This window comes from Carettochelys insculpta, chromosome 6 (assembly GCF_033958435.1).
Source record: "Carettochelys insculpta isolate YL-2023 chromosome 6, ASM3395843v1, whole genome shotgun sequence".
Lineage (NCBI taxonomy): Eukaryota > Metazoa > Chordata > Testudines > Carettochelyidae > Carettochelys > Carettochelys insculpta.
Window position 1 is genome coordinate 18088800 of NC_134142.1, and position 16615 is coordinate 18105414.

Here is a 16615-nt window from a genome sequence, read left to right on the forward strand (position 1 = left end):
ATAGTGACCTAAGCGCTAGCTGTGCCAGTGACTTAAGTGCTGTCCAGACCAGTGTTACACCAATGTAAGTGCTTCTAGAGAATACCTGGCCTAAGAACGAAGCTATGGAAAAATACATGCTTTTCCCCATGCTAAAAAAAATTCTGGAGACATTTTTCCATAAACAACTCTCATGCTGTTTGTTAGGAAGGGTGGGCTTTATGTCAGGGATATGCCTTTTGCCATCCCCAGGAAAATCTGCCCACGTTTGGCCAAGTTAGAAGACACTGAGTAACTGCAGTTCAGTAATGCTCAGTAGTGACTTCTTTAATACTAGCTGTGAAAGCTCTGCAGCTTCCATGCTCCCTCCCCATCCCAGCTGCTAATGCTGACCAGACTCTGCCTACACACCATTCCCACAGAGCAATTGAGCGTGTTGCCTATGGCTACAATGGTGAAGCCAGATTTTTCTGTTATTGCTGCTCTGACCTGGGGTGGGGCAGGGCCAGGTGCTGGAACATTGAGCAGGGAGCCAGCGCTCTCAGTAAAACCCCCAGCAGACAAGTTTCATGGAGAAGGAAGCCTTCTGATTAGATACAGCAGGCACAAAAGCCAAACTTGGGGGTGGCAAAGGGAAAGGAACAGATTAGGTAAAAGGAGTCAGAGAATGGGACTGGAGGGAGAGAAACTGGGGAGGAGAAGAAGAAGACAAGGACTGACAGGCAAGGAGGTGGGGATGAGGAGCTGGAAGAAGTTGGCAGGGGGAAGGAGGAGTACAACACTGAATTCAGAGGAACTGGGAGTGGAGCATTTTGGGCCTGCCTGGACAGAAACTGGCACCAGGAGCCAGGGTGGCCGAGATTGGATGAGGGGCTCATCTGGAGAGATCTAGGACTGGGTAGGCCAGGGGACTGGTGACAAGAGGTGAGATAAGCATAGGGGCACTAGGACTGGCTGGTGTATGGTGACTGAAACTGGGATGAAGCTCCTGAATAGTGGAGAGTGAGCTTGGGTAGTCAGGGAGAACAGGACCAGGTGAAGGGAAGAGACAGAAATGAAGCAGAAAGAATGTTACAGATTGGGAGCGAAGGCACAGAGCTTAAAAATTGTCACCAATTTGGACACCCAATTTGAGATGCCTAGGTAGGGTTGCCAAATTGTGTTTGGATGTATTCCTGGAAATTTAATCACATGACATAATTTTAATTAAAGGTCAATCTTTTATTCCTGGAGACTCTTAGCCAGTCCTGGAGGGCTGGCAACCCTGTGCATAGGCACTGATTTTTGTCAGTGCACATATCATTTGATAACATTTCCTGTATTTAAAGCACAGTTCCATGGGTGGTGGGTATAGGCTTCCCCAATAACCTTGTGTGGCTCCCCCACCTTCCCGCTGTGGGGGGCTCTTCTCCCATTGGCCAGGACCCTAGGCTGGTGCTGGGCTTTGGACTAATCAAGGCTGGCCTGCTCAGGGGCTGGAGGAGGCCATGGCATCCACCCAAGCCTGGTGGAAGGTGCTCCATGACTGGGGGGCACCAGCCTCCACTCACTGGGAACTTGGGGGTGGCCTGCTTACCCGACCAGTGCTCTGGGAATGGAAGGAGAGGCCACACTGCCCACGCATCCACCCAGTGCGCTAAGGATGGGGAGGAGGGCACACTGCCTGGTACTTTGGGGTTGGGGAGCATGCCACGCTCTCACCTACCCAATGGTATGGGCCATGCTGCCTGCTCAGCTGCCCCTTTCTCTGAGGTGGGGGAATTTGGGCAGCCTAGGGCTGGGACCCTCTGGGATCTGGCAGGAGAGGTGTGTGGGACCAGGAGGTAGCCTCCGCAAGCCCAGGGTTCACTGGGCATCTAACACAGCTCTTATTGACTTTAGTCATAGCTGTGAGTGTTCAGCATTTCTGCAAATCAGACTCCAGCCTTTCAAGTTAGGCACCCAGGAAATGAGGCCCACACAATTAGTGACTACCCATGAGAAGTATGGTTGAAGTGACTTGCGTAGCCTTACAGGAAATCTGTGCTGCTGGCAAGAATAGAATCAAGTCCTCCAGGGCAGCATTCAACTGCTGTAACAATGAGACTCTCCTTTTCTTCCCCCCTACAGACCTCTCTCTGACTCATTCACTAAACACTTTCTAACTCCTGCAACAAATGAGATAGGGATCCTACAGACAACATGCTCTTTCCCCCCGGCCCCCATTGATCCCTAGGCCACAGCTGGTCCACAGTATATGCAGAATAAAATGACATTCCAGTTGAAAGTGATCCTGCAATTAAGGACTATATCATAATCAGAGGTGAAGGGATGTGGGTGCACAGCTCTGGCAAGAGTTGGCTGGGCCATGGCAAAAGCCAGCAGGGAGCTATTTAAAGAACTGGCAGGGACCTGGCTTTCAATAAGATGGTACCTGTAAGAAAGGTTAAGTCACTTTCACCCCTGAGCCTAATGCCTAGACATAACGGACCCAGCTGAGGTTGCACAAGCAACTCTACTAGTTCCCCTATGCTGAGATTTCTTAAACTGAAGCAGAGGGAAATCAACCCAACTCTGCTCAACACCCTGTGCAGGGCAGCAAAAGGGGCAAGACAAGTCAGTTTCACTCTGCTGCTTCGGAAAGCTGGGGGCAACAGCAGTAGTAGGGCCCTACCCTTCGGGAAGGCTGACAACCCCAAAATGGGGGCTGTGGAAGAGCCGGCTTTCAGCAGGGAGAGAGATGGTAGAGGGCAGCAGAGCAGGCAGCCTTCTCCCAGCTAGCTCCCAGGAGGCTGGGTGGCAGTTTCCAGCTTTCCACCAGGCCAGGAACATCCATTTTCTTCCTCACCTGCCTCAGGAAAATCCATTTTCATCAGCAAACACGTGTATCACCAGCCACAGGTAAGCACGGGAAAAGGGGACCCCCCCCCCACGCCGCAGAGCTGCCTCTACCTTTCCGCCTCCCAGCAGCGGGACTGGACGGGCCAGGCAGGGGAGGGGGAGCGAGCTGCTGAGCGGTGCATCGCCCCCAGCCCTGGCTGCTCTCTTACCGCTCGGCTCCCCCTTTGCTCTGGGCAGTTGGCCACCCCCGGCACACCCGCTGAGCGCCATCCATGGCGCACCTCTCCCAACCCGCAGGGCAGGCAGCTGGGAGCCCGCCCCCGGCCAGAGCCCCCGCGACCCCCTCGCGCCTGCACGTGCGCGCCCTCCCCAGCGCTGCGGCTTGCAGCCCTGGACCCCGCGCCCGGCGCTGGCAAGCGCGCACAACCCCCGGCTGCGCCCGTCTCCCTGCCCCAGCCCTTTAAGAACAGGGCGTGGCCACACCCGCCTGCTCCTGGGTTGGGCCCATCCCCTCATTAATACGAAGGCTGAGGCGCCGGTGACTAGTGGGTAATGAAGCTGTCACTCTGGCACCTACTTGTTGGGTGTTCGTGCCGTGCGGGCGCGCAGAGAGCGAGCGGAGCTGCCTGCGGACTAGCGCTGCTGTTGCGCTGGGCGGTCCGCGCTGACAGCCCGTGCTCCACACCTCTCCGGGCCTTGGGGGCCGCTTCCTGGGCAACACAGGCGCCTCAGTCTTGGGCATGTAATGCCCTCGGCCGTCGATGCTCCGAGCGGCGGCCGGTCCATGGCTGGTCTCCTCGCCCGTCTCTGATCAAGCACCGTTCGGCTCGGAGCAGCAGGCATGCTGAGCTCCAGCAAGCGGCCCTGGGCTCCCCTCGTAGCAGCGCCGAGCCTGGTGCTGCTCTTAACTTTGTGGGTGCAGGTAAGAGCTTGGCGGGTGCAAAGTGTATGCGTGGGGGGGGGATGCCTCGGGAGGGAAGGGGTGCAGCCGAAGGCTGCCGTCTTTGAGGGGGATGCACCTCTCCACTAGATGGGGTGCGGTGAAAGGGGGTTGGGGGAAGCCGGCAGGTCTCGTAGGCAGAAGTAAATTTTTTTTTTTCGGGTTGCCCCTTTTGGGGCATAGCTTGGAGCCTCGCGCCTTGAGCTCATTGTGGGGGTTGCCATGGCTTCTTTCTGTCTCTGTAGCCTTTCAGTCAGTCTCCTGTTCGTGGCATTAGATCCGTGGGTTTAAGCAGGGGGTGGAGGTGAGGAAATCAATATGCTGTGTTAAAAGAACATGTATAACTTGCAGCTACATTTCCTTCACACCCATTTATTTTAAGTGGCTCCGTATGAAAAAGGAGGCTGCATTTTCAGAGCTCCTAATGACTGGTGTATTTCAGGAGTTAGGTGCTCACTTGTGCATGCGTCGCTTTTTCATACCTCAATCAAGAATTTATTCAGCATGGGCGGGGGGATTTTAACATGTCTCTCACTTGCAGTGGAATATCTATGTGCAGTTTTTGTGCAGTGCAGTTACCTGATGCAGCTTTTTTTTATTGCTGCAGTAACAGCTATGCAGTTGTAGCTCTATTTTATAGTAAGTAGCATTCTATAGTGCAATGCTTTGCTGGAAGGCTTGGGAGGAAACCCTGTACACGCTGACTGCAAACTTCCACGCACTTTCCCAAGACGCTATAGTAATGAGGCTGACTCCCCTTTGATTTTTATTTTTAGGTGTCCCAATCCACGGGCTATTTCGAGCTGCAGTTTAACTCGGTGAAGAATGTAAACGGAGAATTGTTGAATGGGGAATGTTGTGATGGTATGAAAACTCCCCAGAACCTGAACTGTACCCGGGATGAATGTGATACTTACGTGAAAGTTTGTTTAAAGGAATATCAGGCCAAGATCACTCCGATTGGACCTTGCAACTACGGATCCGGATCTACCCCTGTTCTCGGTGGAAATACTTTTTATTTGAACAACAACAAATATGCTCATCAGGGTAAAAAGCAGGACGTGGGCAGGATTGTTATACCTTTTCAGTTTGCATGGCCGGTAGGTTAACTCATCCTTTTTTTTTTTTTCCCCCTCTAATGTGTTAATTTCCTCAGAACAAACTTTTTTTTTCCTCCTTCCTTGGTGCATGGAATAGCCTGGAAGGAATAAACCATGAAATAGGGTGTTTTGATGGTTGCAAATGGATGATTGAATGGCTACTCTTGACCTTCATTTTTTTTTTTCCGTTGCTCCACTTCATAATCTGAGTTCCCTTTTCCCCCTTCCACCTCGCGCTGCAATTCTAGTAGACTACTGAAGGGAGTGTGTGCTCTTTGCTTGTGGAGATGAGACGGTCTGGAAGGTGATATTAAAGTCTAACTATGCAACAGCAAACGCTAATGTACGCTTGTAAAACTGGGTTTTCCCCTTCTCGCTAGCAGTGATTTCATTTGTCTTGCAGATCGGGCTCTCTAGGGCTATGGGAGCTGTAGTAACTCCCTTGTGTAATAAGGAGGCAATCGAGAAACACTTGCAACAGGCTGCAGCCTAGTGACTCGGAATATATGTGGGAGTAGATACTCGAGTCGGTTTTAATGTAATCAGTTAAACACCAAACGAAAGCTAATTTCAGAAGTACCTCCATAAGGGCGTGTCAGTCCTGCAGGAGCAGCTGGGGAATCAGTTGCGTGACAAGATCCTGCTTTCGCGGGTCCCAGGTGCGGGCAATGAGCCTCTGCAAAACGCATTCGCCTCGGAGGCATGGAAGGCGCCTGCTTTTGGCTCCAAGGCCAGCGGTTTTGCACAGATTTGGGAGTTTCCCGTTTGTGGCGCAAGGTGCTGCCCGCTGTCAGTTGAAAGGAGCATGCAGAGAAAGGAGCCGCCCGACAGGGGGCGTGTGCATCGCGGTGGGTGTGCGGCGGCCTCTGCCCTGGCCCCAGGCTATAGGGAGTGAGCGGAGAGCGCGTGCAGCGGCTCGCGAAAGGCGCGAGCTCCTCGGCTGCTGGAATTAGATCGGTCCCGGGGGCGGGAGGAACCGGCTGGCGCGCGCCCTCGGCGGCGGTTGGAATAGCAGTGGGAGGGGCCGGAGCTGGGAGGGCAAGCGGCCGCTGGCCTGGCAGGCGGGTGAGTGGGGTACACAGCACCTCGCGCCCCCAACGTGGGGGCTGGGAGCTCTCCCTTTTATGGGCGGGGCTTCGCCTTGCCCTGAGGCAGGCGTGGGTTAGACTGGCGCTTGTCACGCTGGCGGCAGCGGCAGCAGCAGCCGCTGCGAGGTCGGTCACGCCTCCGTTCTACTCCCCACCGGGCTACGCCCGCTCAACGGGAGGCTCCCGGGTAGGAGCGTAGGGCTTCAGCCGCCAAGAGTGACGCTCAGGGGAGACCCGTGTGAAGCAGACGGGACGTCCACGCTGTGTGTGTGTGGGGGGTGGCGTCACATGGCGCGGGGCGGGGTGAGCGCCCGGGAGGCTGCGAGCGGGAACCTGCTCCCGCCTTCCCGCCCCGCGCCGGGCAGGTGTGATCCTGCAGGGACAGCTGCGCGACTGTCGGGGTGGGGCTTGGCTAGTGTTTGCGGCACGGGGGAGGGGCGACAAACCCTACTGGGGTTTGCAGCACGGGGGAGGGAACACACCTACTGGGCAGTTCTGGGGGTGCTGAACATCCCGCGGCTGGATCCGCGCGTGCTTTGGACTGCGCGAAACTTGCCAGGTGTTCCCCGTATGTCTGGAGAGCCTCAGTCGTTGCAGATGTTAAATCATGCAGCGAAGGATTTAACTGCAGCGTTCGGGCTAAAAGAAATCGCTCAACCCCCCCCCCCCCACAAAAAAAAAATCGGTAATCCTCCTGCAGCCGCTTCCTCCAATCAGTTGCCACTGATAGGCGAACAGGCCAGTTTAAAAGCTGCTTTTGTGCGGCAGGAAGGAAGGGGGAGCTTCAGATTGGAGAGAGACCACTTTTTCATCATTTAACTCCATCTAAAGCATGAGGAGCTCAGTACATAAAGTGGCTTTGCCTCTAAAAGCCATTGCTAGTCTTAACTCTTTTTCCTAGCCTTCTATTGAATTCAGAGGCTCCCTGGTGATGGCATATGGTGAATACTATTAAAAATGTGATACTTGGGATGATTGAATACTTTGCTGAAATGTGATCAAGATTATAAAAGATTCTTTCTGCTTTAAAATACAGGTGAGGTGAAATCATAGACTTGACTGAGCAAATTTAACATCTGGAAACATGCTCTGTGGATGAGGAAGTAGAAATATACTAGCTCATTATTTCCTATTTATTTCTAATATTGTTACTTGACACTGGAAGAAAATTAGGTAGTCTTTGTAATTAGTGGTCTACAAAACTAGTGGTTAACCTCAACATCCTAGCATTTTAAAAACCATCAAACTTCAACTATTTAAATCTGAAATTTTAGTGTTGTAACTTGTAGATATCCTGACCAAAAAAGAAATTACACGTAAGTAGGAGCCACAAGTTATGTGGTGGTGCTGCTGCTGCTGATGACCCTGCTTTCAGATCTGGGCAGCTGGAGAGCAGTGGTAGCTGACCAGGAGCCCAGCACCAAGGCAGGGTCACCACCAGTAGCAGCACAGAAGTTAGTATGACAGGTTATGATGTTGCCTCCCTTTATCTCAGCACTGCTGTCTTCAGAACTGGATACGTGGCCAACAGACAGCTTTCAGAGCTAGGTGGTTAGAGAAAGCAGTACAGAAGGGTGGCAAAACTGCCCCTCCCCCAATAAAATAACCTGTAACTCCCCTTCTGTCATCCCCCCCACCCCAACTTCCTTTTGGGTCAGGATCCTCAATTCAAGAAACACTGGCCTCTCCATGAAATCTGTAAAACATAGTGTAAAAGCTAATAGACCAGACTTCATGGTCTATGGCACATTTTTCATACCCACAGATTTGGTAGGGTGTAATTCATAATACAGGTTCCTGAGCTCACCTCTGTTTTCTAGCAGCTGCCAGATGGAATGTGCTTGTTCTTGTCACCTACTATGTTCTTGAATACTGACTAAAGCCTAAAGTTTAACAGGCCTTTTCTACGTCAGGCAAACTTAGTACAGTCCTTCCAACACAGAAGTGATGTATCAACCATCAGATTTTTTGTTAACATCACTAGCATCGCCACTTTATGAAAGCACTGAAGCTGAAACACTTGGTGTTTCATTTCCAGTGTGTCTTCGCAGCTGTTCCAAAGCAACTTGTAATTTAAACAGTGCCACCAGTCACATAATGCACTTTGGTGGGTGGCTTGCCTTTTGCATTAGGAAGGAATAAAGTCCTCTTCCTGCCCACCCTTAATTCTAAAAAAAACTGTAGACAAGCTGTACTACGGCTTTAAAAACTTTACAAGCTGCTTTGTGCACGGCATTTAAACTGGTATGTTGTAGCTTCATTACAAGTGTTAGCTTTAGGAGGAAGACTATGGGAATAGCAGACTTCTGTGAAATTGTATGATATGAACATAAGTAAACTTGGACTTCCCTGTTCATGTAAGATTTTTAACAAATGGTATAAACAGTAGCTTAAACACTTTTGGAGCTGAACTGTGCTCATTGAATGAATCATTCAATAAGTTTACTTTAGAACTAAAACTCTATGTAAAGTGATCTGATTTGAAAATGGCAAACTAGGGATGTAAAATCCTGTTCAATGAGTTAATGGATTAACCATTAAATGGACATTTGGGGGGGGGGGGAGGGCAGGAGTGACCCCCTGCTGTGAACAGGGCTGCTCTGAGGAGGCTGGCATGCCACTGCCCACAGTGCATCAGGGACCAGGGCTACTCTGGCCAGGCTAGAGTGTCCCCACCTATGGCACTGCTGCAGGTGGGGTGGGCTCCATCACACCTACAGCAGCCCCCATCCCCAGCAGTCTGGTCTGGGAGTGCATGGGGAGGGTTGGTCTAACATGGCCGGAACAGCTCCTATCTGTGGGAGGCTGCTGCAGATATGGGCTGCTCCAGCCATGCTAGACCTGCATCCCCACCTGTGGCCCCTTTGAGCTGGAGCAACCCCCTGCCTCTGCTGTGTGTGGGAGGTTGCTCCAGCACCTATTTAATTGTGAACATTCCTAAATGCTTCATTTTGACATACCTATCATCTGATGTAGTCTTGTCTTGTCATGAGGCTAATGTTAGGAACACTAGTGTGCACAAAGCATATCAGTAATGATTGATGTCACTTACTGATCAAGTTAAGGAGAGAGACAGCTCCTCCAACTTACACAAAATGCATTTGGTTTGGCATCTACTGTCACCCAGGGATGTGAAGCCTAAAATTTCTTGTATAAGCCTGAAAATATATTAATGAAAACCAGGATTAATATATGTGGACATGTTACTGGCCACTGGCTGAAGGCTTGTTTGTTTTTTTCTAACTTGCTGATTAGAAGAAATTAGGCACTGAGGAAAAACTTCCCAGTATTCTTCCCTCTGTATAGTGTCTTCATATTACAATGGCTGTAAAGAAGATATAACCATTTAATAACACCTTTTTCAGCTGTGAAGATTCCTTACTACAATAAAATTACTTTTCAGTTAGGTTTGCCTATTTGCAGTCTCCTTCTAAATGTCTTTAGTGATTTTTTTAGCTCTCTTCTATAAAACTGAAACACCTGAGTTCAGTGATGCCTATGTGTTGCTCCGTTCTGTTTCCTGTGTGTGTGTGTGTGTGTTAACTAGACTGATCATCTTTTCAAGACAAGGTTGGCATATTGCCACAAAGTTCTAAAACTGTTACATTGGGATATGTCTTCTATGGAAGTTTGGACAGTGGGAGACATTGAGGAACAGCAGGAATAACACAACTGCCTTTATCAGAGGGGTAGCTGTGTTAGTCTGGATGTGTAACAGCTACGAAGGGTCCTGTGGCACCTTATAGACTAACAAAAGTTTTGAGCATGAGCTTTCGTGAGCACAAACTCACTGTGCATCTGATAAAGTGAGTCTGTGCTCACGAAAGCTCATGCTCAAAACTTTTCTGTTGGTCTATAAGGTGCTACAAGACCTTTTCGTTGCTGTTACAACTGTCTTTCTCACCCACCTACCTCCTACCCTTCCCTGCTCTCAAATTTAAGAAGCTTAATATGTAAAAATCATCAACTTGACTAAAGTAAAAATACTTAAGTTCAGAAAACTACATAAAATGTTATAATTGAAATATTAATGGTACATGGTATAGATGGCAAGAATTGCTTTTAAACCACTGACATCTTATTTTGTGTTCTTCAGTTAGATGTTGAAACTTAGAACTACTGAAAACAACATTGTGTGGCTTGTTGAAGATCAACTTATCATGAAAGCAATTGAGATGCTTCTGTAAGCAGAACTTCAGCTCTACCAGATTTTTCTAGTGAAAGTTCACTCTGCAAAGTTTGCAGAAAACCCCAGTACTGGCAGAGTGCATTGCATTAACCTGCACTACTGGGAACTACATCAAATGTTCATGCAAATCTTCATATAGACAGTCAGGTCTAATCTTTTAGGAAGAGCCTGAAGCAAAGAGTGGAGTAAGTTTGCCATGGCAACTGATAAGTGATAAAGTAGCTTTCAGACTTGCTGAAATATTCTTTTTAGCTGGAGTTACCACACAAACATTTTGTGGAGATACAAGAATATGGTAACTTGTCTTGCTTTTCCACAAAGTGCTTAGGCTTCAGCTAATTTTGAAAATCTGTTCCTTTACCTTGATCAGAGGAGAGACATTAATAGGTGTATCATACATGAAGGGGGCTGTCCCAACTTGGCTTATTTAACTGGGGGAGTGTCTGCTAATGGTTAGCACAAGGACTGTATTTATGTAATGCTGACACTCAGTTGCTGCTGTAAGGTTTAGCGTTTGTAAAGAGCTCTGGGGTGGGGGGGGGAAAGAATACTGGTATCTGACATACCCAGCCCAGATTCTTGTTAGACCAATTCAAGAAGAGGGTCTAGCTTCTCTCTGCTCGCCCCCCCCCCCCCCCCCACTGGTGTGTGTGTGTAAGTAAAACCTCCTGGGAGTCTAGCTCTCTCCCCCAAGAAGATGGGCATAATGTCCATATTTACAAATACCTTGTCACTAATTTACAAAAAAGTGCTAATCCTTAACATACCAGGTTAAATCTCCATTTATCAGTGGCTAACTGATATCCTAGAATGTTGACCAGGGCTGCTTCACCTGTGCATTACAACAAATTAATTTTGGTGTGGTTGCTACCACCATTCCTTTGTCTTCTTTTCATGAAATAAAACTTCAGCCCCATGGTAACCAAGACCCTCGAAAATATGAACTGGTGTAGAAAACCACTGCAGTGGCTCCTGGCTGGAAAAATAGGTGTGCTGTTTTCATGGTTCCATTGGTTCTGTGATTCCATAGCCATACAGTCTGGCATCTCTATTGTGCCATGAAGAGTTGAATTCCATGGCAAAAATGTTCTGCTTTTCTGCACCAGGTGTCAAATATTGGTATGCTATCTAGTAGTGCAGATGAATTGAATTAAATGTGCAGATGCATTGTGTTAACAGGTCTTCAGGTTGCTGGTAAGTATCCTTTTTTTTGGTTTTGAAGGACTGGGGGGCAATTCCATATACAAGATCCAACATCGTAATGTTTGGTTTTTTGAAGTTTTGTGTATTATTTCCAGATACCAGAGTGATGGTTCTCATCCAGATGTCTGGAATTTTTCAAACTTTATCTAAAGCATAAATTAGAGTGGAATATATCCTACATGAAGCTGTTGAAAAGAACTTCGATCTAAGATTATTGGTGCTGCCAACTGACGCTGTACCTTAACACGGAGGTTTAAACCTGTTCTTAGATGTTGTCTAATTCAACGTAATCCTGTGCACACAGTTCCTAGATGCTCAGAGGACAAAATCTGGGAGCTGCAGGGCTGTATCAAGGGTAGGATTAGATAAGCTTGTCATCCTGAAATTCTGAAAACTTTCAGGTACCTTTTTGGGTGGAAAATGCCTCCTTAGCTAAGGAACTGCACTCCATCTTCTCAGTTCTAGATCTGGGTTTTTGTCATTCAAGCACTAATTACCATAATGCAATGCACTCAGGATCTCTGATCAGCAATGCTTTTGTCACTGGATTCCCATCAGTTAGTGGATCACTGTCACTTTGTCTTCCATGGTGCCAGTCCAAGTAATGACACAAACTAAATGTCTTTAGAATGAAATGTAAAACCCCTCACTTCTGAAATGTCGTCCCTTAACCTCATTGATGTTCAGGTTCTAAAACAGCAAAACTTAGTTTGTTTTAAATGATATAGAATAGTGTGGGTGAGGGGAAAGGAGAGAAAGTGAACACAAAATCACCAAGTTTTATTGTGTTTTTTTTTTTTAAAAGGATTTTTCTATTTTCCCCCTCACCCACTCTATTCTATATAATTTAACAAAGTAGAAGTTCTCTGGATGGGTGCAGTATAACCACATTGTATGAACTAGGCAAGTATAATGGGGAAACATGAAAAGTTAAGTAGATATTTTATGTAACTTGACTGCAACTTTTTTCAGTGTAACTGTGCAAACAAACTTCTATATATATCAGAGGTGGCTAAAATTATTGACCACCTGAGCCACAGTGAAAATCTTCAGAACTTGAAGAGCCAGGACACTTTTTTGATCAGGGCTTCAGATCTGTGGGAGATGCCTGCTAGGACTGGGGTTTGACTCATTCCTGCTGAACTTGTGATCTCTCTTGGGCATGGGGCTGAAGCCCTGAGACCTCCTGCCAGACATTGGGAACCTCTGCCTTGCAGAGAGGTAGCAACTACTCCTGCCCAGTCTGGGACATGGATACTGGGTTGTGGTGGTGTTTGTTTTTTGTTTGGGGAGGGGGGGTTGTACTGTGAGGGGCTTCACAAGCTGCACTTCAACTGTGTAAGAGCTGCTTGTAACCCATGCAGCATGGTTTGGCCACCCTTGCTCTAAACTTGGCTTAACAGTGTAAAAACTGAGTTTAGCATGTTAAGGTGTAAATCTACTCTGTGCTAGCCAGCTGTGCACGTAGTCTTTGGACTCTCTGGACCCTTGCTGAAAAGCTTCCTAAGGTGAATCAGTTTGTTTCAAAGCAGGAGGGATCCTAGTGGGCTAGGGAACTTTTAATAATGCAGCAGCAACGTTCACATTAACGCTAAACTGGGGTACATAGCTACCCTGCAATTTACCTCAAAATAGGCAAGTTTGTGTAAACAAATCCCTAACTTCATCTTTCAAATCTAATAGTTCCTCTAACTGATGTCTCTTCATGGGACTTTGGCTACACAATCTGAGAACATCCTAGTAGTAGTGTAATAGCTATCAACATTTTCTCTTAACTAAAAGGACATGCTCAGTGCTACTGGCCCAAAATGACGCCTCCAGCTAACCTTATGATGGATGTGCCTCCAGAAATCCTCCCCTCTGCTGTACGTTTAAGAATACATAGACTAGGGTGTACAAGAATAATCTTGCTCTGTTTCCTGTGGGTGAGTGGACAAATTCCCAGCTGCTTGGTGCTTGTCTTCAGATATTAACTCTTCGTGTGAGGGACTATTGCAATATAGAAACTATCCTTTCAGTATTTAGAGAGCTTTTTGAGTTAAATCTTGCACATTCAACATAAATTATGCAGGTTGAATGGCTTTCATGTGGCATGATTTTTGGTTAGGTCAATGACAACCCCCCCCCCCCCACCAATTATCCAGCGCTGCCTTCACCACTGCCATATGCTTCTCACTTGAAGTGCTGGAGCAGGATGCATGTGCACAGCACTCCTGCAGCTCTGAGCATTTTATTGGTCAAAGAGCCACATGCAGCTTAGGCATATGTACCTTCAGACTTCTCTCGTCCTGGGGTCAGCAACCTCAGTGGAGTGGAGAGCCTGCCTGTGGGGAGCTCTGTGACCAGTTCTTGCCCCAGGGGCTCTTGTCAGAGGGTGCAGTAGACAGCCACAGAGGAGTCAGTGGCAGCAGCGTTCAGAGTTGCAAATGACTCGTTATGGAGCTGCATGCATCTCTGGAGCCATAGGTTGCGGACCTCTCTGCTAGACAATATTGATTTCCCATGATCTCTCAAATTCTCTTGTTCAGAACTCTTCAGGTCCCAACAGCACTGGGCTACAGAGATTCAACCTGTGGTGATGTAGGCTCTGATTTTTTTTTTTTTTTTTTTTTTCAGGTATGCTGAATATGGACTTCAACAGTAGGTTTTGGTGGTAGTTGTAGGCATCAATTACCAAACTGGCAGGAGAAGGGAGCTTTGTTACTGGCATGTTGTATGTACCAACAATTAATATTGTAGCTTTCCTAGAGCAGAAAGCTTAAAGTTAAATTTTTACATAATTATAGAAAATTCTTTTTCTTCTAATTTCAGTGAAAAGAGAACCCTTAATGTCCCCTGCATATTTCAGATGTTACTGAACCTCGTATTTCTTGTTAAAAAAAAAAAAAAAAAAAAAAAAAAAATCTTTGCATTGTAGAGAAATGAGTGGCCTGCCACCAGTTCTGCCATACTTCAACCTTTCTTCACCTACCCTTAAGAGTTAGTTGAATAACTCTTCAGGTAATAGTAATAGGAATATAAAGATAATTTAAACAATCCTGCCTTTCATGCAGAGGGTTGGACTAGAATATCCCTTTCAGCCTTACATTTCAATGATTTTTTTTTTTTGTATCTGCTTCTGAAAACTATTTAATTGTAACATTGAAAATTTCTTCAAGACACTAATGCTTTACAAACATTCTCTTTTAAGGATACTGAAGCTTAGTGCACGCATTAGTATTATCTGCATAAAAGAAATTGATTGCCAGGTATCAATTCTATTGGTCATTTTAGAAGGTACTCCAGGCAGTGAATCAGTGAATTTTATTGCATGGCCCAGGATGTATGCATTTATCCTTTAGGCTAAGAGTCCATCAACCAAAGGATTACATATATACTTCAGATTTATTTCTGTTAGTAAAGGGTGGCTGAGCAACTTCTTGCCTGTTTGTTATGGTGGAAGTTCTGTACTATTTACATTTATATTACTGTCTCGAGCAGTTGAATGCTGTTATGAAGTGGGAAGCCATTCTGGCTATGTCTATAGCCCAAAAAAATTTTCGAAGGAACTAACAAATGTTAAAAACTGAGTGTGTAGACAGGGCAACTTGGAGTCTTACCTCAAGTTCACTTTTTAAAAATTTTGTGAATAGATGCAGAACTGCCCTTTAGTCTGTAGATACTCTTGTGCTCATAATCCCCCCCCCGCCCCACACCATGTCCCACACATCCTCCTTCCCACCCTCGCCTCCCAAAAAATCAGTGGAAGAAAACTAATGATCTTGTGTCAGCTCTGTGTAGTTACAGATTGAAAATTCCATAGCAGAAGGAAGGAATGATGCTACTCCATTGGGGGATATAAGAAATGGAGCTTGGAAATGTGAAGTAGTTGGGGGGTGGGGGGGATTGTTTACCTGCCTTACTGATTTTACTTGAAGCAGCCTGGAAGCTCTTGAGGGCAAGTCAAAAGAAATACGTATAACATTTTTCTTCCACAGAATGAGATTGGGGTAAGGATGGTCCTTGTGTCCAAGTTTAGTAGAGGGTCCCCCGAAAGATGGAGCAGCTGAACAGGGGCTAGAAATAGCATTCCTGAAAGTGCTATCATCCAATCCCTTTCAGTGGAGGTGTGGCAGGGTGCTAAGATGCTGACCAGTGAGTTGTCCTGGACCTTGCTGCTGGTTGTTGCTTTTTGACTTAGTAGGGATCATCTCATAACAAGATGTCAGGAAACATCCCTGTGTTTATTTTAGAATAGAAGCTATCGGAACTCTACTGAGAGGGTGACTGTGGGTCAGTTCAGTCCTTGGTGGCATCTATCCAAATTCCTACTTGGATCGTTTCATTCTTGCTACCTGAGTTAATGCCAGAGCTTTTTAATTGGACACAGTATACTATGTGGTTTCAACTCTTGTGATAGTGTTGCACTGCCTGCTGTTGCACATCCAAATTGCTGCATTTTAGGGTTGATAAAAATATTACTTTCACTGATCTCACAAGTGTTGGACTTAAATACTCCTGGGGGCTCATGAATTTAATACCCATACCCTTTGGTTTGCTTGGAAACATGCACACTGCAGCTTGTGGTGTATATAAAAAGCATCTTTATACTGAAGATATTTCACTGCTACAAGTTCTTTTTGTGAATCGGGCTGTTTTATCTCTAAGAGCCTAACACTGGGATAGGCCAATGTGATCATCTCGTCTGATCTAGAACTCCCCCAAAATTCATAGAGCAGATCTTTTAGAAACAACATCCGCTCTTGATTTTAAAAATTCAGTAATGGAGAATCCACCATGACCCCCATGAATTGTTCAATGACTAATTACTCTGATTACATAGTGCCTTTCTTCCCAAAGGATCACTGTACAAACACTCAGTCCTTAGTCTCAGTGGTTTTAGCTTGGCAGCTCATTTAAACAAATTGAGGAGAACAGCAGGGATAACTTGAGCAGTTAACACTTCAATTGTGGGGTAAATGAAATAAAGGTAAAGGTGCGTGGTGAACAGCTGCTCTGATTTCTCCAGTAGTAGTCTCAGCCAAAATTTGTAGTGAACATGGATATTCTTGGTAGCCAGAACTATTTGTTGCCTCATAGCAGTTAAAAGTGAATGGGGCATGACATTTCAAGGACAAATGACAATCTTGGGCTTACTTCATTAGAGTTTACAGAGGTTGCTAAGAAACAGACTAATGGTCCTCAAATAACTAATTATATGCCCCTTGGACAGATGCACAGGTGCCTACTCTCTGAAGTAACTCTTTTTCAAACCTTGGAAAAGACTGGTTATTAAAACTGCAATATATTTAGAGCC

General features: G+C 46.6%; 1 protein-coding gene across 1 annotated transcript in view; it reads left to right on the forward strand.

Moving 5' to 3' along the window:
• The first annotated feature begins 3365 nt into the window (after nucleotides 1-3365).
• Nucleotides 3366-16615, forward strand: part of JAG2 (jagged canonical Notch ligand 2) — a 116499-nt gene continuing 103249 nt past the window's right edge. Inside the window, 3 exon segments of the mRNA XM_074996377.1 lie at nucleotides 3366-3611; nucleotides 3614-3721; nucleotides 4516-4839. Coding sequence (XP_074852478.1) covers nucleotides 3561-3611; nucleotides 3614-3721; nucleotides 4516-4839 — 483 coding nt within the window. The 5' untranslated portion in view covers nucleotides 3366-3560.